This window comes from Columba livia, chromosome 7 (genome assembly GCF_036013475.1).
Source record: "Columba livia isolate bColLiv1 breed racing homer chromosome 7, bColLiv1.pat.W.v2, whole genome shotgun sequence".
In the NCBI taxonomy this organism is placed as follows: domain Eukaryota; kingdom Metazoa; phylum Chordata; class Aves; order Columbiformes; family Columbidae; genus Columba; species Columba livia.
Window position 1 is genome coordinate 34,051,996 of NC_088608.1, and position 25,470 is coordinate 34,077,465.

At 43.0% G+C, this 25,470-nt stretch overlaps 1 protein-coding gene across 19 annotated transcripts in view; it reads right to left on the bottom strand.

Annotated features, from left to right (window-relative positions):
* Positions 1–468: 468 nt before the first annotated feature.
* Positions 469–25,470, bottom strand: part of AGAP1 (ArfGAP with GTPase domain, ankyrin repeat and PH domain 1) — a 370,539-nt gene continuing 345,537 nt past the window's right edge. For all 19 annotated transcript variants that reach the window (XM_065069196.1, XM_065069193.1, XM_065069192.1 and 16 more), the window contains 2 exons: positions 9,454–9,709; positions 469–8,965 (listed from right to left, as the gene is read on the bottom strand). In XM_065069196.1, the coding sequence (XP_064925268.1) occupies positions 8,762–8,965; positions 9,454–9,709 (460 nt within the window). In that variant the 3' untranslated portion in view covers positions 469–8,761. The remainder of the gene's footprint in view (positions 8,966–9,453; positions 9,710–25,470) is intronic.

Here is a 25,470-nt window from a genome sequence, read left to right on the forward strand (position 1 = left end):
TTAGACCATACCATATCATGACCTTAAAGATGTTTTATTATTCTTATTTTAAATGATCATTTCAACCAATTTAGCAGATACAGATGTAACCGTTACTGGCCTAATTCCTTGGATCTCCTCCAGAGACTCTTAAAGTCTAGGTGCAACATTTACTACTCTCTCTTCCTCGAGGAGAATAACTGTTTTTAATGAAAGCTCGCATATTTTTGCTGGGAGATCTGTCATTCAGTTCACAAGCTATTTCAGAACTCTTAGATATACACCATTACAGTCCGGTTGACTTATTGCTTTTTAATTTATCAATTTGCACCATTACGGGCTCTTCTGACATCCCAGGTCTCGGATAATACTTCATCTTTATTACTGGCAAAGAGTGACAGTATCTCATCATTAATATGAGAAGAAAGCGGGGCCAGGGCGGGTATATCTCAATAACACGGCAATGAAGACTCAAGCAAAGAAGCAAGCTGTGACAAACAAGTTTTCTTGTCTTTATTAGAAAGAGACCTATACAATATAGCAGCCTCTCTCTGCAGTACTTTACAACTTTTTTTCTTTTTTTTTTTTTAATTATTCAGAATACTGTACAGCTGACACAAAAATCTCAACATGGAGAGAGAGGAAAGGGAAACATAATACAAACTGGCATACTTAATCAAACCAAAATCATATGAAGCAACAAGCAAAGTGAAAAGTTTGTCAATCGGTTTAATTACAGTACAAACAATATAAATAAAGCATCAATGAGTCATTGTAAAACAAACTTGCTGAATGAGGTAATATAAAAACAACAACAAAATACTTTTTTTTTAATAATTTCCACACTGTCTTGTCATCATTTATACATTACTATTTACAGAAACAGAAAAACAAACCCCAAAGCTTGCTATATATCTGCCATATGCTAGATATCTTCTGCCTCTACCCCAATAAGAGGTCCCAGGTGTCCCTACTCACCTGGGCTCCCTTTCTCCCCTTCCCAACCAGAAAGACAAACATCACAAAGCAGAAAAACTGAAAGACTTGGGGGCTAAACACAGTCAAACATAAAATCTAGCCTTTGCAGGCGGTCACAGGTTAAAGAATAAAGAAAAACACCCAAGTGGTGCTGATGGTGCCTCCCAAAATAAAGGTGCTGGCTAGACTGAACCTCAAATCACAACCTCACTGAAACCAGGGGCCAAACACCGACTTCAGAGGGGTCAGGATACAGCCCATCCGTGCACAACTCTGCCATCCTGAAGCCATTTTCCCTTGGACTTTGGCAAAGGATTCAGGATACACTCAAACTCCGCTGAAGTCGAGAGGTTTAATGCAGCAGGAGCTGCAGAACTGGGCCCCGGCAATCCCAAACCAGAGCCCAAAGGCAATCGTTACACAAAACAAGCCCCCAGTGTTTCCAAGAACTCCCCTTTCTAAATAACACCCCACTTCAGTTTGTGCACCCACCTATGCAAGTGGCCTACAAGCGAAAGATGCTCTCGACATTAAAATGATAAGAGAGGGCTGGACCAAATGCGTGTGGTCCCCTGGAAACTTGGTATTCCCACGGAGCGAGGGGCTGTGCTTTCAGAGGACAGGTACGTCCTGTTTGCCCTGTGGATTTGCAAAACAAGCTCCATAGATTCAATGTCTTTAATCTCTAGATACATTGGCAAAAATGCTTGGAGGGGTTTTCCACAGCGTTTCAAAGAAATTACTTTGTCGCAGATGCAAGAAGGGAAGTAAGTGATTCTCCCACCACATGTACCCAGCTGTGTTTCCTACCACACCTTGCCCAGCTCCAGCAAACATCCTTCTCACCCTGTCAGGCTTGCCCTCTCCTGGTTGATTTCTCCCGATACCACTGTAAACCGAAAGCAAGGGTAGAAACGGTATGAAAACACTCTGTCAAGTTTTCCTGGACTACTTGATACACGCAAAGCCTCAGCACATGTTAGCTGAGGTTTGTCACTCCCTCATGGCAGAATTTTGGGGTTAGAGCATAATGGCTGCAAATATGTGGAGGGAGGGATGAGGAGGTGCTCTGTCCCACCTGGCAAACGCTCTTCAGAAACATCTCACCGCCATCATCCCCAATGGCCCCACAAACAGCAGCAGGACCTGAAGCATTGCTGAACCAGCCATAGGAGGGCAGCCCACTGGTCCTGCACTTAAATTCAGCCAGTAAGCTGAGTTTCAAGCAAATGTATATATAAAAAATGGCCTCTGAGCAGCAAGTCCTCTGTTCTTCTCACCTTCAGTATCTCCTTTCCCAGCATTTCCCACGATAACAGCGTGGGGCTGGATTCCTTCTCTCAAGCAAAGGGCTGCCCTAGGGCCCAGTGACCAAGTCAAAAGTTTTCTGAAGTCGAGTGTTGCTGTCTGAAGGAGCTGGATTTGCTTGAATACCTGAGGCAGGTATCTGTGAGAGTCCTGAGTGCCTGATGGCTCACAAGGGCCTCACTAAGCCTGTGCCTTGTATTCCTGCATCTCTCCACCCCTCGAGCAGACGTCCCCCCTCCTGCACTCTTGGAAATGGCTGTTCTTGCTCAAATGGGAAGCTTGCCTGTTTATAAACATCTAACCAAACACCTGGCTCTAGATATTGGTTTTGATTAATGTGTAAATGTATGTGTGTACATTTCCACAATTGCTAGTAGCAGCATGTAGAGCATATATGCATCTATAAGCACACACCCCAAATGCAAAGCACATGTAGTTAGTGACCTCCATGTGATACACGGCCATAGGACTCCAACCACCTTGACTGCGCTTCATCTACCAACTCAGTCCCAGATCTGGGAACTAGTTGCCAAATCACAACTCACCTTCAGCATCAAAACCATTCCTCGGTCCTGCCGGAGCTTGGGGTTTGCCCTCAGCACAGATCAGACCCTATATCGAGTTGCTGTGAGGGGCTTTACTCTACCTTGTCATTTGAGAGGACCAGGAAAGTGTTTTCAGCTACTTCAGTTCTCAAAAACAAAAAAACACCAATCGGTTCTGGAAAACGGGGTATACACAAAAGAGCTGATGGTGCATTCACTGCCAGCAAGCAACATGCCATGCCATTAGACCTCTGTAAGCATCCCCACCCACCCCACCTTCACATTTTGTACATAAAACACAGGTAAAAATTGCTAGCTCTGAAGCAATGCAAAATAGTCAGTCTTGGATATGCCACAGGGATTTAGGAGACAGGTGGACATACAGAGATGAAGAGGCTAAAACTGTTGAAGCGCAAGGTGTTTTTACTTCATCTGCCCACAAGCAAACTCCCCCTGAACATTCAGGAATGATTGTAAATGATGAGAGTTAATTCATCCACACATTGCTGTGACTTGAAATGAAACACAGGGGCCAAGACAACCAGAAGCATGCCTAGTGATTTGGGGCCTACAATGGCTCAAAAAAACCCCAAACCAAAACAAAAAAAACCAACCAAAGCAACCTTTTATTTTCAGAAATCATGCAATCCTCCTCTCACAGCATGAACTATTCACAGCTCCTGAAAATCTTGGCCAAAACCCTTCAAACCTCCCTTTAAAACGTGAAACAGATTCAGTCAACTCAAGGTAAACAGTCATGAGACGAGACCACCCAATATTTACGTTAAAAAATGGCCCACACTAAAGAACAACCCAGAACCTAGAATATCGTAATACAACAAATCTACCTACCTACAGCTTTGGATATTTTGCTCTATTACCTTTATACTTTTTTAAACAGGAAGTTGTTCTCAAACAAAACCATTCAAACCAACCTTCTTTTTGCACCTTAGAATGTAAGAAGTCAAAACTCGTTGCAGAACTTTTTAATTTGGGGTAGGTTTAGTGTTTTTCCACCTTAAAAAGAACTTTAATCTGGAGTGTGTTTTGTTTTTTTCTGCCATGCAACAAACACAAGAACATGCAAGAATGGTTTTCTACACAATAGATTTTACCCACGAATCACTAACAACAGAAGCAGGTGCTGAACTGAGAATCCAAGACTAATAGCCAGAGATCCCATGTACACATTGGAAACAAAGATGCTCGCTGATGAGATGTGGATGGGCAAGTTGTGTCCTATCCAGCCAAGGTGGCCTGAGGTTGGTCCCCAACTACTCTTTTACCACGAGTCCCTCCAGCCACAATGACCATTTATTCCCTGTTAAGGTGCAAACGCGGCTCCCCGAGTCATTTGGAAAGGGCCCTTTCGGGACCCCCTTGTGAAATCTGTGCTTGTCTCCACCATTACTACTTTATACTAGAAACTACAAATTACTTCATTTCTCCCGATCTCCATACAAATATAAAAGATGAAGCTATCCAAACCCCATATAATCTAATTATACTACATTACAGTGCCAGAGATAATATCTAAGCCCGTATCTGCATTCCCACCTCTATTCCTCTCTCCCTACGTTACTCAGCTTCCTCTGGCCAGGGGAAATCGCCAAGTGCAGCTAAAGATTTTTTTGCACTAACACACATAATTTAAGGAAACAGGGAACAGACAGCAAATTAAACAATATTAATGTTTACAGTTATTATACACTATGCCCAAATGCTTAAAAAATCCTCTCTGCCTTCTAGGAGCTCACCTGGCTTTCTGAGCAGCATCTAACTCAGAACATACCAAGGCTCTATACAAATAGCTTTTCTTCTGCTTCCTTTTAGCAATGAAACCAGAAATCTGGTAATGGGAGCCCTTGGCCAAATCGCTGCACTGGCAGGACCCTGAATTTTCCAAAGGTTACATCTTATTTCCTCATGAATAGCAAGGTTCAGAAGCTGGATACAACACATCCGACTCATCTCCACCATCCAACAGCAATTAGCTTAAAATAAACAGAACAAAGTGCTGATGTTAATAGCAATGGTGGATTCACTTCTAGTGTTTTAGTTGTTGTGGATAAAGTGCAGAGGAAAGGGGATTTAAAGGTATCTGGGATAACAAAAAGGGTTAAATGGGGGACGCAACAAAAATCACAGCCGCAAACTCCATTTTTTGGAGAAAACAGCTTTAGCTAACATGTTTCTGCTGGGATTTCTTATTGACTGGATCTCAATTTGTTTTTAATTTGCTCATAACACGCTCAAAGGGCATAAACAGCCTGGCAAGTGGGTTCCATAAAAGCAACGAGAGGGGCTAAACACGAGACGAAGAACAGAAAGCAGACGGGTTAACAGAGTGAAAGCAATGGGAATGATTCCTGCAGGTTCTCCAAGTGTCAGTATATATCACCTGTTTTTGCACCTGGATGGCTTCAAGAACATCCTCTGCAAAGTGCAAACACGTTCCCTGAAACACATGCGGAACCTGGAGACCTCAGCTCACAAAGCCAAGTCCCACTGGGCTCCAGCCTTGGAGAACTTCATCCTCATTCTCAGCTGTGGTGGGAAGGTTTTCCCTCCTCTACTTCACCGTGCAAGTGGTGGGAAGGTTTTCCCTCCTCTACTTCACCGTGCAAGAAAGGGATGGAGTCTACACTGACTTCCTTGCCAGGTGGCCTGTCCTACTAGCTCAGGAGGTGCCGCACAACTTCTCAGAGCCATGCAACCAAACCCGTTTGAAGCGGAGATGTTGTAGCCGACACACCGTGAGGCACAGACCCTCGGGGTCTGTTCTACCATGGCTGGAGCATCAGCGGCTGCAGTGCCAGAGAAGGGCTCTCCTGACTTGGACACACTGCTGGGAGATCTCCTGTCTTTTGAAGGGATTGCCATTGTGTGTACATCCAGGTATCCTCCCCATAGATGCTTGCATGTTTAGGGAAACCATCGCATACTCTACGTCACTTCAACATAGGTACTGACAATGCTTACACATTCAAGGGAAAACTATGTTTAGGTTAAATTAAACTGTGCTACTGCTTAATTGAAGTATGAGGTTATTAGTTGGCTAGCCTGGATTCTTCCTATAATACAGTGTAAAATCCTTCCCTAAAAATATTATATACTTTAAGATTCGCCTTCAGAAAATTTTTATGAAAGGAGCGTATAATTCTTCTGCATGAAATCTGCATGACAGCCTGGTTGCCCTTGTTTCTCAAATATCACTCTCAGCTTTAAAAGAGGAAGGTGACCCAAAGAGAGCATTAAATTATGTACAGAAAATATTTTCAGCTAGGAAAAACACGCAGCTCAGAAATGGAACATGCATTAAGAACTTAACAGTGGCAAATCTGCCTACCATGTATTTGAAATATTGGACTGGGTTTTTCGATACCAACGCCTGTGATGCTCCCAGGGCAAGAGCAGACAGGTATAGCACCTCTGGGACCATGATTCCTGAATCCCTGCTGTGTCCCCCTGGAGGGGTGTAAAACTCACGAGCACCAAGACACAGTGGGCTTCACAGCATCACCTTCAGCTGCACGTTAGAGGGGTTGTCCCATCGCTGAAGGACCACCCATCAGTACCAAAGCTCAGGGAGCTGCATGGGAATGATGGAGAAATAGCAATTATAACAGACACCCTTCCTCAATTAAAAAAAAAAAAAATAAAAAATTATCCCAGTATGAAGAGAATCAGCTGTAGCCTTACTCTGATGCAGCAGCCTGGGCTGGTTGAAGAAAGGTTTCCCCTCCAAATAGTTAAATGTCTATACAGTAACAAAGTACAAAATGAGAACACCGCGAAATAGGAAAAAGCTGGTCAATATTCTCGTGTCTCCACCTTGAGGATCACTTTTCTTTCACAATTTGATGATTTTTACATCTTTTTTTCCCCTTAAGATACGCAGATTATGTTTTTTTTCCTTCACATTTTGTCCACGTATAGCTTTATTTAGCAATTGCTACACTCATCCCACTTATATGCGAAAGGAAATCCAGAGCCCCAAGGAAGAGCACCACTGAAGGCTTGGGAAATACATATGAGCAGGTAGATTTGCAAATTACTATGCTGTGTGCACCTCACTGCCTTCACAAAATTGCTCCTTTGCCATCAAATTCAGTTGAGTTTTCAACTTTCTCCGTGATATACCCTCTTCCACATCTTCACATTGCCATAATCCACTTAAAAAAAAAATCACTTTTCTGCCTGCCAAAAACCATACAGCCTGCTTCCCCATTCCAGAATCCTCCTCCGTTGAAAACAGGAGAAGCTGGGATCTGCCTGGTAATACCAAAACAATCAAATCAAGTATTAAAACTTGGAATTCAAATGAACTGTCCAGGCTACTTTCACAAGCCATTTTTCTTCCCGAAAGCAGCCAAGTTGGGAGTCAAGCGCAGCCATGCCCTGCCCGCCGCGGTGAAGGCTATCAATTCTGAACTTAATCAAATCTGATCTTCCCTCAGCCAGGCTGGGGCTTTTTGTCTTGGCTTGTGAAAGCTTCGTGACTTCTGGAGTAAAATATATTTACAGCGCTGAGAAACAGCCTCTTTTTCCTTTCAAATAGGTCTCATCCACTTTTTTTTCCCATGCCAAAAGTGCCATAATCTCCTGATATGTTCCTCAAAGGCTTGCGATGGAAACAAGAGTTTGCTGCTGGGAATATTTTCAATGTACAATGATCTGTAACCCACAGATCCTAACTAGTTGCACATTATCTACTTCACATCCATTACAGTTTATAAATTAACAGAGATGTAATTTTCTGTACAAAAAAAAAATCAATGCATATTTATGTTTTTTTTTATTCAAATAGATTTTACATACATATAATCTAGAGACACAATACAAAAATCTGTATAAGTTAGGCAATGCATCACAGGAGTGACCAAAAACTCAACACATTTACCTTGGCAAAAAGACAGAACCTATTTCTGCTGGCTGAAAAAATATTAGCCTTTAATGCGTTTATTAATTTCACTACACATACTTGAAATGTTTTTCCTTAGCGGTATTCATTATTCCTTTTTGTGTTTCATAGTTACTCTTATTTATTTTTTCCATTTTGTTTTTACACCAAGGAGACTGCAGTCAAATAACACTCAGCAACTCATTTCCTCTCTTTGGACTGAAAAATTAAACAGATACTAAATTATGACAGTGAATTTAGAAAGGAGGGCTCCAAGGGCTTGAAAGAACATGTCTGAGATAATATGATGCTTCTAAGAATATTGCAATCACATCCAAGCAATCACCGAAGCGTGCCATGTAACTACCTCCTCAGCTAATATGCTTTTTTCTCCGTGATGACTAATCATGTTCTATTAAACAGCGGTAATGCTGGAAGAACTCAACTATACAAGTGTAATGAAGCCAGTATTCTCCCCGGACAGATTAGCTACAACTGATTTGACACATACCATCATAGGAGCTTCAAACCTGACAAACTCTGTGCTTGCTTCTGATTTATGCCGTCAAGCTCTTCAGAGAAGAGAATGAAATCCAGGCGTCGCGTTTGGTAGAGGTGAAATGTACTGATGTGCTTAACTGTCAGTTACAGAGAGTCACCATCTCTCCTTCCTTCTCCTCTCACTCGCCTCTCCCTCCGCCCCTTCCCTGCACGCTCGGGGGGAGCCTGTGTCCCCAACCCCGGGGACGACCGCTCTCCCATGGTCCCGGTGCCACGCGTGGCATGTCCTGCTAAACCCACGCGCTCTCACCCGCTTGTTTCCACCGTTCGAGAGCTGTCACTGAAACAACTGCTTTCTCTGCAGCCCCTTTTGCTCCTTCTCATCCCCTCGCGCTCTCCAGAGGCGCCGTTTCCGGATGGGACAGGGATGTACCGGAGGGAAAAGGGAAAAGGAGAGTTACCAGACTCACAGAGCAGAGCTGTGATGGGGATGGAGGAATGTGAGGCTGCGATGTAATCCAGGTCAGCGAATACACAAGTGAGCTCCTCAGATGATGGTGGGCATCCTCCCGCTGCTGTTGTTCCGGTTATTGTTCTTCCTGGACAGGTTTGGGGTGGCCATGAGGACAAAGCGCTCGTCCGGGCAGCCGTACTGGAGGAGAACGTCGATGCACTCCTGGCTGGAGGCCTGCCGGGCATAGGCCAGCGCCGTGTTCCCATGGGCATCGCGTGCCATCACGTCGACGCCGTACTATGGAAAGAAGAGGCGTGTTGTTGGAAACCGAGGTGCCAAAAGAGCATTAAGATAGAGGGAAAGTACTTGAGACAGCTGGGTTTGAATGTAACTGAGGATGGGGAGGAGGGAGAAGAGACCAGGCAGGATACCAGCCTGATAATGCGAGCAGCACTGAGTCACATACATAAAAGCTTCTATGGGGAGGGGCTCGTGTGTGGGACAACATTCTCCACGCTGGTGTTTCAAACAGGTGGTAGGGAATTTCCTCCTTCTTCATTTCCTACACAATCCTCTGCTTTCCATCAATTAGCAGCAGACAGGCAGAAATACACTTTTTGATCACATTGCTGTCTTTTGAGAGCGTGCAATGAGGAACGTCTAGACTTGGGACCAGCAAAGGCTTTGTGGACCCCGCAGGAAGGAGGTTTGGGTGGTCCTGCTGAGGGACATAGCCAAGCAAAAACCAATCCAGCTGGACCCCTCCCCAGACACCACGTACTTACCCAAATCAAGAGCTGCACTAACACCACATTTCCTTTCCTGCACGCCAAGTGGAGGGCTGTGCGCCCATCCCCATCTCCACAGGTCTCGTTCACCTCTTCCCGAGTTCCGTGGGCAAGCAGTAGGATGACTGTCCTCAAGTCCGCCTCAGCTGTAGCCCTCAGGAGATGCTGGCCCAGAGAAAGCTCCAGGCACTGCAGTGGGGCAAGGAAGAGCTTCTGTTCGTATTTCGCACGTATCCAGCGCTCCTTTTCTTCCCTAGAGGAGCCAAAGGAGAGAGGTCACTCTAACCCAACTTTGTTGATTCTGTAAAATGGTGCAAGTTCAGCTTCAGCTATTGTTATGCTAGCAAACAGCAGTTAAACAACATGAGAGTTATTCCCCCTTCAAATTTTTGGCAAGAAAGCCCTCATAGCAACCGTTTACCCAAACCTTGTATTTTCAGTGATATTTGTGTAATCTGTTTCATCATTACTGAGCCATATTATTGCAATGCCCAAGATCCTCCTGGGTGGATGCTGTTCCTAGGGGGTCATATGACCACAACAGCCAGGAGGTCTTAAAAAAACCTTGGGCTGCCATGGGGGCTGGAAAGAGCCCTCACCATCATGAAGACAAAACAGGCAGCCTGGTTCCATGTTAAGGTTGTGCTGCAAAATACATTACAGAAAACACATCAAATTTCTGTGTCTAAGACCAGAAGTAACCAAGCACCTGGGCTTGCATTTCAGACAGGAGAGCAAGCCCTGAAACGCACAGCCTTGCTTGCAGGGGTGCTTTTTCCTTCTACAAGTTGAGTAATGTCTCCTATGCAAAAGGCATATGGATGGTTCTTCTGTTTGTTTTTCCAAAATGCAAACCACCAAAACAATACTTTTGAAGCACCATTTCCTCCTGATATGTCAAAGAACTATCAAAAGCTCTCTGGATGGTATTAGGTTACACAGGAAAACAAGGACTACAAACAAATCCCTCAAGTCTCCATTAAAAAATTACCATACAATTATATGATCTAAGAGATCTAACCCTAGACAAAGTCCCATTTAGAGGTACCTCAGGTAATCTGTCCATCCTGTGAAAACCATATACATCACCTAAGCCAAGCAACTTGCTACTGGTGACAGAATTTCTCCTCCGGAGTACAAAAGGCAAAGCTCTGTTTACGCCTTTCAGCCTTGTTTACAGTACTCCCAGTAATCTAGTGTCAGGTTAACCCTAATCTGTTTTTAAATACTTATGTAAACAGATCCCTCCAACAGTAAATCTGGATTAGTTTTGCATCGTTTCCTGGTACATGTGGAGTGACCTTGCTTTGACCTCCCTGGATGCTTTCAGGCACAGCTTCCCAAAGCATCCCCTTCTCTACCCTGACTACAATTTACCTTACAAACGGGTCCAGGGCTTTTTGTCAGAGCAAAAGTGCAAACAGAAAATTAACACAAAGAGTGCTTCGTTTAAATCAAACCTTTGAATGACTCCTGCAAGCTAAAAGACACACACACAAACATTTGGGGAGCTGCAAATTAACCTCTGATGGCAGGATCTGATAAACAGAGTATCATTTCAGGTATTCCAGATGGGGAGGAGGAAGAAAAGGACTTCTGTTACTATTGCATCCTTAATTCATGTTTTTTGTGCTTGTATTTTTTTAAGGTAAAAAAAACAACACTGTGCCATGGGGAAGATAAAGTAACATGGAATTATTTACAATAAAATGAGCATTCTTGCAAACACTGCAACAGTTCTAGTTCCAGTATCCATACAGAGTATCTTCAAGAATGTTTACCAAACATCTCATATGTTTTTTAAACATGTATAGAGGTATTGAGAGTATAACCAATATATCCACTACACATTTAAACACGCCAGACTGAAAAATCAAGTGATTCAGCCTGCAATGTTCTACAACAGCAGCACACACCAGGGCTTAGAGAATTTATTTCTCATATGCCCATATGTCCTAAAGGCAAAATACACCTCACACACAAAACTAATACAATTTTTTTAAGCCTAGTCAGGAGGCTGTGAATGATTCTCTCTCAGACCATATTTTGAGTGACAGCAACTTTTGGCTCCTGTCAAAGCATCGATTGCTGCGATCACCATGGCTTGGACAGAAGTCTCTTCCTGTTTAGAAAACAAGCTGTTTTAAACAAGTCTCCCACCACTCCTAATTCATCTTGAACCACAATAATAATAATGCAGTGGTATGTAACAAAACGGAGACAGTAAGTGCCAGGTTCAGGCAGAGGCTTTCAGAGCTTTAGGTCGCTGGTTTACAAATTCACCAGCATGAATTTCCCATTTGCCATGTGTTGCACAGGAGCATCACAAAGGCAAGTCAGATGAGGCAAGGCTGTAAGAGAGCAGGAGAGAAACTAACAACCCAGTCCTGCTCAGGTTTATCCTACTGCCACAAAAGTCCGGGAAAAGAAGGGAAAATAAAATCTAAAAATAAAACTATCAGGAAAAGGAACATGCTGCCACCTGCACTAGTGATGAAGAGGATGCAAATGGTCCTTCCTTCACACACTCTCCTGCAGTATGACAAAGTCAGCTGTGAATGCTCTGCATTAACACTGACTGTATGCTCTGGTCAGGACCCATCCCTTCACCTGACATGTGCTGCAGAGCTTGGCAGCAGCTGAGGAGACACTGGGTCCCTCAGGAGATGCTCAGGCTTGTGCCTGGCCAAAGCAGGACCTGCATTGGGCTGTACCACTGGGCTATGCTCACCTAAAAACTCAGCCTTTGCACGTGGTTATTTTACCTCTCTTCAGTTTCCCTTTTCAGAAAACCCACCTAATTCTTCTTGACCAAAAAGGCCACCAAAAGACTCAGTTCATTAAGGACAAATCCTACCTCTGAAGTCACACTAAGAGTTGTGGTGGGAACACAGCAAACACCATAAACTAAGGTGTTTTAAAAGCCTCAGACATTTTGGGGCAGCTTGCCACTGACATTGGCTGTTGAATGAGATTTAGTTCTTATTCAGCTGTACAAACTAAGCACAAGACACACCATTTGTATTTTCTGGTAGAAAATGAAACTTCATCACAGAGGTAGGAGGAAAAGCACACTTGCCCACATCTCATAGACAACCAAAATACAGAGGGACTGTTTCTGAAAGAGTACCTAGATGGCCAAGGTCCATGGACATCCTCCCTACATCTCTGGCGCAAACCATCTCATTGAATGGCAAGTCCTGGGGACTTTTCCTGGCAGACAGCTTCAGCTCTACTGCTCACACTCATCTTAGAAGTCCCAACAACAAGACATAAATACTGGAATTGTTTCTCTGATGCCCCAGTTTCACTTCTGGGATCCACAGCTTGTCTTGGTTGAGGTTTCATTTCCCCCAAGGAAGGCCAGTCCAAGAGCAGAGTTGTCAGCAGTAGATCACTTAACCTCATTGCAGTCCCCTGGAGAACCACTGCTCATATCCCCTGTTAGCTAATGAGCTAAAAAATGAATTATTGGAGCGGTCAGCAATAAGCAGGAAGAGGAGGCACAGTGTTTCATTTCAGCCAGTGCTGACATACCTTTAAATAAATCAGCTGAATAAGAGTATGAGGAAATCTGGGGAAGAGCAACTAATCAGGAGAAAGACACTGAACCAATCTCTAAAAATAAAGGAAATGTGCATCTGCTAGTAAATATTTCCCTCCTGTTTTCTTCCCTTGCCTGTAATCTTGGTAACTCCCACTCTAAAGGGTGCCCTCAATGCCAGAGATGTTCATTTGTAGTTGTCAAAGCCAAAACAAGACCCTTTTACTGAACTTTTTGGAGTTCTTTTTTCAGGACCAAATTAAAGCCAGTGTGCTAGAGAGGCAACATCATCATGAACTCAGATGCTCCTGATGATAGAGCTGTCTCTTCTTCATATGTACTAAAATTACTTTTCTAAAGTGATGTCAGCTGTTATTTTTTTCAATGCATAAACACATGTAAATTAATAGATTATAAACTTATGAATTAATAGATTATAAACTTAGAGAAAGAAAGAGTATAGTTGTAAGATCAGACTTTCTTTGAGCCTTTTATCTCTGAAGCTTTCCATTCAAACACAGACTGCTGCTACAAACTTCAAACCTCACTGCCAAATGCAACAGAGTAAGATTGTAAAATACTCTGTGGTACCAGGAGAAGAACAAGCCACTAAGACTTGGCCAAAAAATACCACCAAGCTCTTTGCTCTTGCAGGACTCTCCATCACTAGTGAACTGTAAGCACACAGTGGTGTGAATACTGAAATCTCTGCCATGGCAGCGATACTGTACATAGGTAAAGAGTTATTAGAAATAAATGAAAATTTCAGTTCTTCATTTATTTTGATCTAATTAGGTGCTTGCTTCTCAAGATAATGTCCAATTATTTAAATTACTCTGCCAGCCACATCACATCATTATTATCTGGAAACAAAAATACTGGGCACTGTAAGAGGGGAGGGCTAACCAGGTAGCATGAGAAAATATAAAAAGCAGATTTCCTTAGAGCACAGCTTCACAGCAGGAGTTACACTGCATTCCCCACTTGTGGGTTTGCACCACGTCCTACACAGCTCACACCCATCGAGTGCATTGTGTGGCTCTTCCCACCTTGGTTTCATGTATGTGGTTTTACACCCAACAAATCTGAGCCGAAGCCTCGTCCCGCTGGTAACAACTCTCCATCCTACTCTTCCTCGCTCCCATTCACCTCTGCCTTCGACTTCATTTGTCCCTCATGTATCCTTGGTGGAGAGGCATGAAAGGCAAACACGAAAAGGATGTGCAGAGTGGAAATAAAAGCTGTATTCATACGACAACTCTGAATTGATTGTGTAGGCAACAGCATGCAGATGCAGAGCCTGAGAACTTCCCATCAAAATTCAACAGCTCCAGCACAAAAAAGCAGCCTTGTTCTTACCAAAGTGTTAACAAGGATGACAAAAATGTTGTGTCACTTGCTCGTTATCTAAAATCAGTCACTGTTTGTTAAAAGACTTGATGAAATTTCAAAAGGTTGCATCAGAAATGTACAGCAGGTATTTACTATGGCAGAGCATTGATCTCCCACCATCAGTTCTACCAAGCAGGCTTGGTGCAGGCATTTTGAAGTGGTTTTATCCTCCAAACCTCCAACAACATTAAAAAGCCTCTCAAATTTTTTAATCTATTCTTCTCTCTCACTAAAGAAAAGAATTCTGTAACTCAGGCAGTCTCTAAATGGTCCCTCTAGCATTGCCATGCATGTGCTGTGTGTTGCCATTTCTGGTTGCTCACTGAAGTACAACCACTTAACGCAGCAGTAACCTGGCCAGCTCAGCAAGAGCACTGCCAAATTTTCTCTCCTGTTGGCCAGCTGACAAGGTTAATGTGTCTCTTCCAAGAAAATGAAGTAAATCTAACCTCCGTACCTCCCAAACTCCTGCAGAGTCCCAGATTGTGTCATTAGCTTCGTGGTCCAGCATGCAAGAAGCACGCATCACCTAATGATGCAGCCAGTTGTGCCAGGGCTTGCCGTTTTAACAAACCCCTTCGCGATGACCCCACGTGCATCCAATAAACCGCATCGCTTTCGACAGGGTTGTCAATGCAATGTTGGGATGGGTAAAAGAGAAACCTCAGTGTGTGGGGGGAAGACGGGATTGAAAGGTTGGGAAGGGCTCATGATGCTTTTAATTGCAACTAGCAAAGAGGGAAGAAGAAGAGAAGGCAAGAAGAAAGGGCTAGCAGCAAGGAATTTCCAAAGCATCTTCCTGCCCCAAGCAAAGCAGGAACTGGGAGGAGAGGCATGGAAGAGGAGCTGGGAACAATATGCTGAGAAAACACAGGGGCTTCCTCTCTCTGCAGGAGAAGACCCCACTCTATTGCAAAGTAAGTGCTTAGCAGTTGACTGCTTCCGAGCATGCATGCCTTCTCTGCCCGGCTGCGTTGCTAAGGGGGAAGGCGTACAAACCCACTGGGGATATATAGGTCCCTGGCAAACAAGAGGACTCCAGACAGCAAACAAAGACCGATAGGTATTTATTCCTTAATTACGAAAAGCTTTTAAGAAACAGGCCACTGTAAATCCCGCCTGCCGAGGAGAAGGAGGCAAAGGACCAAGATTTATGTGTGCCGGGGCAAAGAGGAAATAAATATCTCTCTGGCTCCTGATCAATATTATGAGTGTTTTGCCAACCTACAGAGTGTTTTATGAGCTGTAAGGACAGAAAGGGATCATTAATAATTAAATAAAGTCAACCTATTAAGCTTATTAGTTCTTACAAGTTAAACATCCCTGACGGCCGAAGAGCAGCCCTATGGAAAGGCTGCAGATAAGCCAACCTGTGTCTTGTCTTGGACTCTGGACCAGGGCTCTGCAGGACAGCAGTGCGGTAACCCAGCTTGGAAATTGTTTAATTACTATCTCTGCTGGGAAAGTTATCTGGCTGAGGACGGTGTTCAACCCACTGTCAGACCCACAAAGTTTTGTCCACTAGCCAGAAGAGGCAGAGAGAGACAATTCAGTGCTGTAGAAATATTCCAATTTCAAGTTCTCCTACCATCAGACCTATTCAAGCAACCAAACTAAAACACAGGCCCCAAAAGACACAAATAAAGGCAGTTTCCCATCTATGCCTGAAGCCCCTCACACTGTCAGGGAGCTGTTTTCTGAAGCCTACAGGTCTGGGTCTTCTTCACCATTAACTCTACTACATTTTCCAGTTTCCCTTGTATAGCTGTGTGTTGAAGGCAAAAAAGCCCTGCTGCAAGAGACAGACAGAGATTGCTCATCCGTGCAAAGCTGAATGTGTTTCTCAAATTCATCATGTCTTGCATGACACCATTATAATCATAATTCGGATTCAGTGGAGCTTCTCCACTTTCTTCACCCTCTCTCCTGACAGCACCCCCCTATGTAGGGCTCCAAACCAGCTGCTATTTCTGCACCTCTAGGTGAGCCTTCCAGTGATGCCACCAAGTAACCAGCAGCTCACCCTTAGGTGTTAAGACACTCGCAGGATTTATTACTGCACAACATTAATTACCAGCCTGGCCAAGACATCAAGGTTTACTGATTTCAGCCTTTTTAGATAAATACCCTGCAATTGTGGGATCTGATATATCACATAAAATGGCAGCAAACTTACTTTTTCATTGCACAACTCTCGATCTAATAATTTTTAAGGTATACTTGATAAAATCTGTCACATCTGAGGTCTACTCTGTGTAAAGTTAGGTAAAAGCTAGGTGACATACAACAGTAGGGAATATTGCAGACAGTAAGAAAAGGCTTATTAAGTTGAGAATAATGTAAGCCCTGCAAGCTGGTTAAGTCTTTTCTCAACACAAATCCAAGCTTTTTTGTTCCGTGCAACTATGTGAAATGAAAACAGTCCATGGAGATTTAAAAAAAAGCTTGAAGAATTCCACAAATTGTACTTTTCCACTAACCCCAAAAGCCCCAGAATTTTTTAAACAGCATTGCCAGCAACATTTAGGAAGAGAAAAGCTAACAGTGGTGAACTCTAAGGATTTTAAACAGTTAGCTCCATGAAAACAGTTTTTAAAAAACACTATGAACAGTGGAGGAAGATGGGTTTCTGCTAAGATGTGCAAAGAGAGACCTTAAGAGGATGTGGAATACAACAGCCATGAATGACTGCTCCCTTCCACCCATCTGCCGTCGAACAACAGAAAAACTATTGAGTTCATGTTCCAGTTCCCTTTATCTAGGTATTGATGTACAAGCTTATAAACATCCAAGGAAAATTTAAACCAAAACATATCACTGTGCTGGCTACAAAAAGAAAAAGGGAAGGCTAATATGTGAGTTATCACTGTGTGGTTCTAGACACACACATGGACTGCTGCCATTTCTTGGGTGGCCCATCTCAACACTTGGGCATATTACAAATACTACCTTTAAAAAGCCAAAAGCTGCTCTACAACAGTTGCATGGAAATGCTAAAACCAAGGAGTATATTTGCTTCTTGCTTGTTTGCAGCAATATATATATATATATATATATATCTGCAGAGAACAGTAATTGCAAACATGTATCTAATGCATTTCATTATTCATGGGTAACCATACTTAACCTGATCTCTTAAGTGTATAAATCACATTGCATTGTGTCAGTACCTAAACACAGACTGGAAATTTCAATTTACAATTTGATATACAGTCAGTCAGTTAGAAGATTCCATTAATTTGCAACTTGTTAACATTAATTTGCAATTTGTTAACATTAACTTTCTCCTATAGGAAGGCTATACTTAATGCAAGGGTATTTTAAATACAGCTCAAGAAAGCATTACACACTTTTTTAGGAAAAAATATGAAAATTCAGTTTTAAATCAATTTTTACACAAAACATAGAAGTAGTTCTGAACAGATAACAGAACTAAAAATGATTAATTAGGAAATGTTTTGTGAAAACTAAGGTAGTCTTTTATCTCGGTTATGTCTAAAAATCTGGCTATTTTCACCCCAAACCAGGCTTCTGCTTTTATATTTATATTAGAGGAAGCTCTTGTACAGTATTCAAAGGTGAGGGCGGGAGTGACATACAAATGTTTCAATGCATAAATCTCAATAATCTGTGCCAGGTGAGAGATGGAGCGTGGTTCCCACAGACCCTGAGCAATGTGGCATGTAACGGGGACGTCCATCAGCGCCGCGCGTCCCGGCCCCTCCGCCCGCCACGCGGCTCTCACAGCGCATTAAGGATACCATAACAGTCGCTGATGTGATCTGCTTTGGAACGTATCACATCATAAACAGATGAGAGAAGAGAAATGGAGCTTTTCCTCAGCTCGTAACGCTGTAAAGTGGAGAAGTAGCATAACTACGAGTGTACCAATGCCCTATAAATAATGAGGTGGGGAGGGGGGGAAACCCTCCGAGGTCTCCCCAGAGGGCTGACAGACTTGCAGCATGGGCATTAAAAGAGATCTCAAATGAGAGCTTGCTTATTAGCACACAAAGGTGGCTTCAGTGATCCAAAATGGAAAAAATACGTTGTGGGCTGTGGAATCATCGAATACCCTGAGTTGGAAGGGACCCACAAGGATCATCAAGTCCAACTCCTGCCCCTGCACAGGACAACCCCACAGTTCACACCATGTGTCTGAGGATGTTGTCCAGTCTCTGCTTGAACACTGTCAGGCTTGGGGCCGGGACACCTCCTTGAAGAACTTGTTCCAGTGCTCCACCACCCTCTGGGTGAAGAACCTTTTCCTAAAGTCCAACTTAAACCTCTCCTGGCACATCTTCCTGCCATTCCCTCGGGTTCTGTCATTGGTCACTAAAGAGAAGAGTCTGGTGCCAACCCTTTCTCCTCCCCTTGTGAGGAAGCTGTAACCACGACGACACCTCCTCTCAGTCTCCTCTTCTCCAAGTTGAACAAACCAAATGACTTTAGCCACTCCTCATACGACTACCCCTCCAAACTCTTCAACAACTTTGTAGCCCTAGAAGGGGAACGTGATCTTTACCCGAGGATCAGGAACTGGAAGAGGACAGTCTAATTAAAACATTTCACTAAGATCTGCAAAAATTCTTGATAATTTTGGTCTGTTGTTACCAATAGCTTCTGAGCAATCCTACAGTTGGGTTTACAAAGAACAACAAAAGCCCTTTCAGGGGCATTTCGTATTATCTTAATTCCAGCACAAGCAATAAGATGATATTCTTCAGAGTATTTGGAAGAAAAAAACAACCAACATTACACTGAATTTATGTAAGACATAAAAAGAGAAAATACAAGTAATAAACATTGTATTTGAGCATAGACTGTGAAGAAAAACACATTTGGAGCAGCAAGCAAATAAAAACAAATGCTTGCTCTGCACAAGTCAGTGGTGGAAGGCAGGCATGTTTGAACTGGAGGTTTAGAGGGCTGGGAAGTACCTGGAACACCCCTGCGGGCAGCATTTCTGTGACCCATATTCTTCAGATGCTACAGGGACCTCTCCACTGTCCAACTCTTCCCTAGTGACTTAGAGTTTTCCCTTCTGCTACTCTCACCTTAAACGTCTCCTCGTTGGCAATTCCCATATATCTCATACCCTCCCCTTCCTCTCCCACACATCTTCCCTTCTCCACCAACACACCTTTGCCTAGGCTACCTCCCATGGTCATTTCTTCAGCTGCTTGGGTCACCTCTTACATCTCATTGACACTAGGGACTCTGCAGAAATCATTAATGTAATCAGACTCTTCCATTAGTTGCCTTTTGTTAATGACTATTTTTATTTAGTAAACGTGCTGCCTGTCTTGACAAGTTAGACCTCCTGAGGTGTCCCCTCCATTCAGCAAGTGATGGGACTCTCCTCTACCTCAGTTTTAGTGGGCTGCAGGTGTCTGATGCCTTTCTAAAACCATAAATGATGAATAGTTTGAAAAAGGCTGTTGGTAGATCAGCTCCTGTTTCTGAAAGACCAAAGGAGATGAAGAATTAATTTGAGTAACTAAGACTAAAAAAAGACCTTAGAAAACCTCAGCAGTTAATATCCACAGAAATCCATTAGCTCTTCTCTGTCCCTAAGAAATTAAACCTCAGGGTTGGTTTTTTGTTCGCCTGTTTTCAACAACAGGACGTGCAACATTGAGGTTGCCCAAATGTGCCCCAAAAGGTGAGATTAGAAATGGACTCAGCTTTCAAAAGACACTCGAGTGCTCAAGTACTGCTGAAGCATTTCTAATTGCACATCTCTGCCTATTAATCACTTGCAAACCTTTCGGCTGCTATGATTTACAAGCCATACGGTTGGTGCTTAACAGTGGGAAACCCGCATAAAACTTGACAGCAAAGAAAATCCGCACTGGAGATGCCTGCCAAAAGCGACAGCAAGTTCCACTTTGAGAGCACCTCCAGAGAGAGGTGTGCAGGGATTTTAAAAGCCATGTGCCAGAATTAAAGCCAGAATTAAAGAATGAAAGCCTCTTGCCCGAGCACTCTAAGTGCATAAGTGCCCTCTCTCTTTCAGCTACTTCCCTGCAAATCCCTCTTCAGGACACATTTGGAAATTATTTTAAAAAAGATTAAATATCCCTAATCTGTTACCAATTAGAAGAAACATGTGAATATTATTTTCTAATTTGTGACTCAATCTTAAAAGCAAAGTCACTGAAATAATTACATGGGCTCCTGAATATTTCTATTGTGCTCCTGAAAAAAAATAAATAGTGGGTATGTCCACCTCTGCCTGATATGCCCCAGGGCTCAATGTATCAATAAGTACATCAAAGCCCTCAACATGAACTGCCAAAAAATTGTAATTTCTGGTTTGTGGCAGCTGCAGCCCAAGGGCTGCCAAACTGATTAGTTATCTCCTAATGATCTTTGCACAACCTGTACTTGCTGCAAGGAGGTGGGAAGGAGGAACAAGCCAAGGAGGATAGAAGTTGAATAATAAACACACGGTGCTCAAGTTGCCCACCGCAGAAGTGACCAATTTCCAGCTGGCCGTTGATGTACAAGCTCTAAGCCAGGATTTATAAGAGCGGTGATGCAGGCTTCTTTTCAAAACCCAGACGCGGTGCGACTTGAATGACTAACTCCTGAAAATTGGTAATTTCCTAGTGGTTAGTCGGAGAAGGTCCACCAATGGGAAAGCAGAAGTTGCTAATAAATTTATAGTGCGTTATATGCCAATTAGACCCCTTCAGCCCTTCAAGAGGCAGCACCACCAATCAGGTTATCATTCCACAAATGTACTCTTTAGAGCTGATCTCATCACAAATCAGTCCTGCATTTAAAGTGCAATTCTCATTAGTATTGCTCAGGAATGCACTTGTGAAACAATGCAAGTGGGTATTTTTCTCCTTCTCTCTACGTGCCCTTCCCCAATACCTTGTGCACAGCTATTTACTTCTCGTACACAGTCACGTCTGAACTTCAATGGTAAATAATAATTTTGAATACCACATTAATTCCGCATCGAACCAGATTTATTACACACGTCATACTTGGGAGTTTCACTGTCATTCACAAGCCAGCCGTGAACCTCTTGGTTAAATTACATCCTTGTATCTGACCATGCACCATGCAATATTCTATCAATACTGTGACTCAAAGCAGATCCCTCAGCTTCCCAGTCCTTGACATCCACAAGTGCTGAGACACCCGATGCTGCTTATCTGGGCATTCAGATAAAAGGAAAAATACAGTAGAAGAGATAAATAAACAGTCTATATGGTTTAGCATCCTCAGCATATGTACGGATTTACGTGAAACCTCTGGTCACAGCTTAAACCACATCATGGTGCTTATACTCTACGCAAGCAACGCCGTATTTTGGATGCTTTGCAAAGCAAGTTTGACTTCATTTTCTGCTGCGCAAGGCTAGAAACAGACTTGAGTTTCAGCTTTACAGCCTATGGTGGTACAAAGATGCCTACTGGTCAGGAACACAAGGCAAACTGAGTCACTAGTAATTCATTTTCCTTTTCCCTTCCTTCTCAGACTAGGTTCACACCTTGTAGGAGTGCACCCAGAAACGTGACCTAACCCAAGGTGGGCTCTGCATATTTCAGTTCAAAATTACTTCAGATTTGTTCTGATTGAGCTAAACACTTTGTGATTTGCTCTCAATAGCTGCCACAGCATGAGTACAAGAAGCATAAAAATGTCATGTAATTGCAGTTGTTTTAGCTCCAAGTACTACAGAACACCCTTGTGGGGGCTCAGGAAAAGGGTCACAGGATCTTCTGAGTTTGTGACAGGAACAAACCACCATATTCTTTCACAGTGCTTTGTCCAAGTGGGATGTCCTTTCACAGTGGGATGTCTAAGAGCATCAGGACATGGTGGCCAGCGCTGGAAGCTCACCTCGCTGCACCTCCTCGACAGATGTAACATCCCCATTACGTGGATGTAAACAACAGGAACTCTCCAATGCCAGAATTGCCAAAGCAACCTCCATTTCTCTGCTCCCTCTCTTGTGCAGCCAGTAAGGTCATCTTCAGTCATGGCAGGATCAAAATTTATCTGACAAACTGCCCCTGCCCCAACTCATTTTAAATTTTGCGGAGGTTCTTCACACAAAAAAAACTCCAACAAACCAAACAACTTAGGAATAGCAGTGCATGATGCCTGAAGCCTTGGGCTGTCACCTGCATCTTATTTCTACTTAACCTCTTAAATAACATTGGAATTCACTTTGTCCCCTGATGGGTGCTGTAATGAGAACCACCTGTCAATCACGGCTCCATTAGCCTGGACAGACTTTCACTTCCTGAAACAATTTATTGGATTCCCAGAAGCGAATGGACCTTCTTCCTTTTGAGCCAGTTTTTTGGGGGGGAGCTATTCAGTGGGAGCGGGTGTCCCTTCTGTTCCTGCTGAGCGGTCATTGTTTCCCCCGTTTGCTCATGAAAACGGTTTCCTGAGTTGACCCACCTCTTCTTGTCCTGGGCAGGCTGAGTGTTTGCCAAAAACTTCTTTTGACTGCTCAGTTCACCGGCGCTATACAAAACCCACCAGCTGTTTCCAGCCACTGCGGCAGCGGAAAAAAAAAACAATTGTACTGTTAACCCCTTCACCCAACAAAAAGCCTCTGCAGAAGAGGGTCTGCTTGGGTTGGGTCATTGCTTGCATGCAAAGAGCCAGCGGGAAGGGAGCCTGTCATCCTTAGGACAGACGAGTGGGACCCTGAGGTAGCTCCTTCTTACTTGGGAAAGAAATATCCGCTCTCATTTAGCGTGAAAACTAAATATAATTTTGTTTTCCTCTTCCTTTCTCTTGGTTACACTCAAATTGCAGCTTAAAGAAAAATCTTACTAATAGAGGCTAAAAGCACTTTCATTGAGACATTATCTTTAAAGGAGTATTTTCATTTCCTTGAATGTGTGCCGTCCTTATGAGGTTCATTTGCAATGCGCCTATCTGTTTTGATGAGATAATAAAATGTATTTTATTTAAAAATATTTCCATTTTCCCCCAAAGGAATTTAAATGGTCAGTTAATCTTTCTGCTTCAGAACAACCCACTGAGTAAATAGAAGAGGGCTCAGGATTATATAAACCAATATTTTTTTCATTCTAACACTGGTCTCGAAGACTAAAATACAACTGTACCTGAGCGTTGGCTGTATGCCCTTTTAGTATAAATCAGTTTAACTTTTAGCCTGGGAAAGAAAAAAATGGAAACAAGATGATAGTTATCTCTAGCCTTCTGTGATTCTCAAGTCAATAGTAAATGGGGGGACTCGTTAGTGCCATAGTGATCCAATCAGGATGAAATTATGCAGTCATGTAAGAAATAATATCTATTAGGCTAATTTAATCAACGAATACTTTACAGATGAATTAGAATGCAGAATCCAATTATTTCAAACATTTGGACTGTCAGCCACTGTGTTTTTGAAGCGGTGGAAGGGGAGAAAAGGAGGGTTTAAGGATCCTTGTAAGACAAGGGTGGCTGGGCTGTATTTAGAGCAGGAGAGCTGATAACAGCAGAAAACTGACAACTACCATCAGCACCTTCCGTGGCTCAGAGGGCTTGTGCCCAGGCGGCTCGAATCCAACCCCTCTCCCTGGCTCCTGGGGCACCTTCCTCCGGGATATTGGAATGGACAGTTTGATTTGCTGTTTTCAGTGGCTCATAATTACTGTCTCCAGTCTTGATAATTTCCCCTTGCCAGTCACCCTTTAAAAAAAAAAAAAAACCTTACACTCTAATTACAATAGGTATTTTTAAAAATTTATTTTGAAGAGATGATGTGCCCCTGGAATGGTGTAAAATACCCCACTGCTGCAGAACTCCACATAGTATTTATTCCCCTTGAAAACTAAGAGCTTGTTTTACAATGCCATGTGAATGGAAATAGTATATACCTAATTACTACTAGAAGGGGAAATTAGTTTAAAATGCAACTTGACTCAAATAGGAGAGGACAGATGAACTGAGGGCTGTGAGTACACACAAATCATATCCTTCATCCTCTGTGACTCAACATCTGCTTTGCCAAATTACAAGAGGATCATAATGCTCACCAGAAGACCATCGTTCCTCCACCAAGAAGACCTTTGGATTTAGTCCTTGCCACAGAATAAAGGCACATGAAATCCCACCTCTGCAGCCTCTCGGTGGAGAATTTTCTCCCAAACTCACTGGAACTGGCGTTTCATACTGAAATACAGCAGCCACTCTCCACCTGAGGAGTGTCTGTGAGAAGTTTCATCACCTTTCGTAATTCAAGGTGGGCTCAGCTCCTCCCAGCCCTTCAAAACTAATGAAACATATATGTCTACACCGGCCACTCTTATTACACAGGGCTTGCCCACTGCATTTACTATCAGAGCAGTTATTTCAAGAACCAAAGATGGCAAATGAGTATGTTTTGGTCAAGTCTATAGGATAAAAACTACTTTTTTTCACCTCTCTCACTGTCAATAGACAAGCTACTCCTGAAAGCTATTACTAGCTAGCACAGAAGAAAACAAGGCTACAAGCAAGTGATGATGTCTAACTATCTCCTTTAACTAGCTTCATATTCCAGCTTAAGCTAGAAAACCTCATGCTATTCCGTTGGCTTCTATATTTCATTTGAATATTCAAGCAATATCATGAAGAACTTAGTTGCAGAATGCAGATGCCCCACTGAGATGCCCCAATGCAGATGCCCCATTGAGATGCAGATGCCCCATAAAGTCAGTGCTGCAATTCCCAACATACCTGTGCTCTAAATATTTTTCTGCCCTTGTCACCTGGAGTGGTTAATGGACTCTCTCAATGACTGGCTCTTGCTTATTTAAACATTTAATGTTCTTCTGATGCCCAAATTATGTCTGTTTCATGTGATGAATTAGTTCAGAATACAGCAGTGACAATTTTCTGCAATCTGCGGAATATCAAATTTTGATTACTTCAGGAGGAAAAAGTAAAGTTGTAAGTAAACTGTTTTGATTGATAAGGAGCAGAGGAATACTTAATGTGGCGGTTCATTGGAAACCTTGATGAATGCCTGGCAGGACTATGATGATTCTCCACAGAAGACGTGCAATAGCTCTGGGAGATTTAAGATATTGCTCAAATAAAACAAA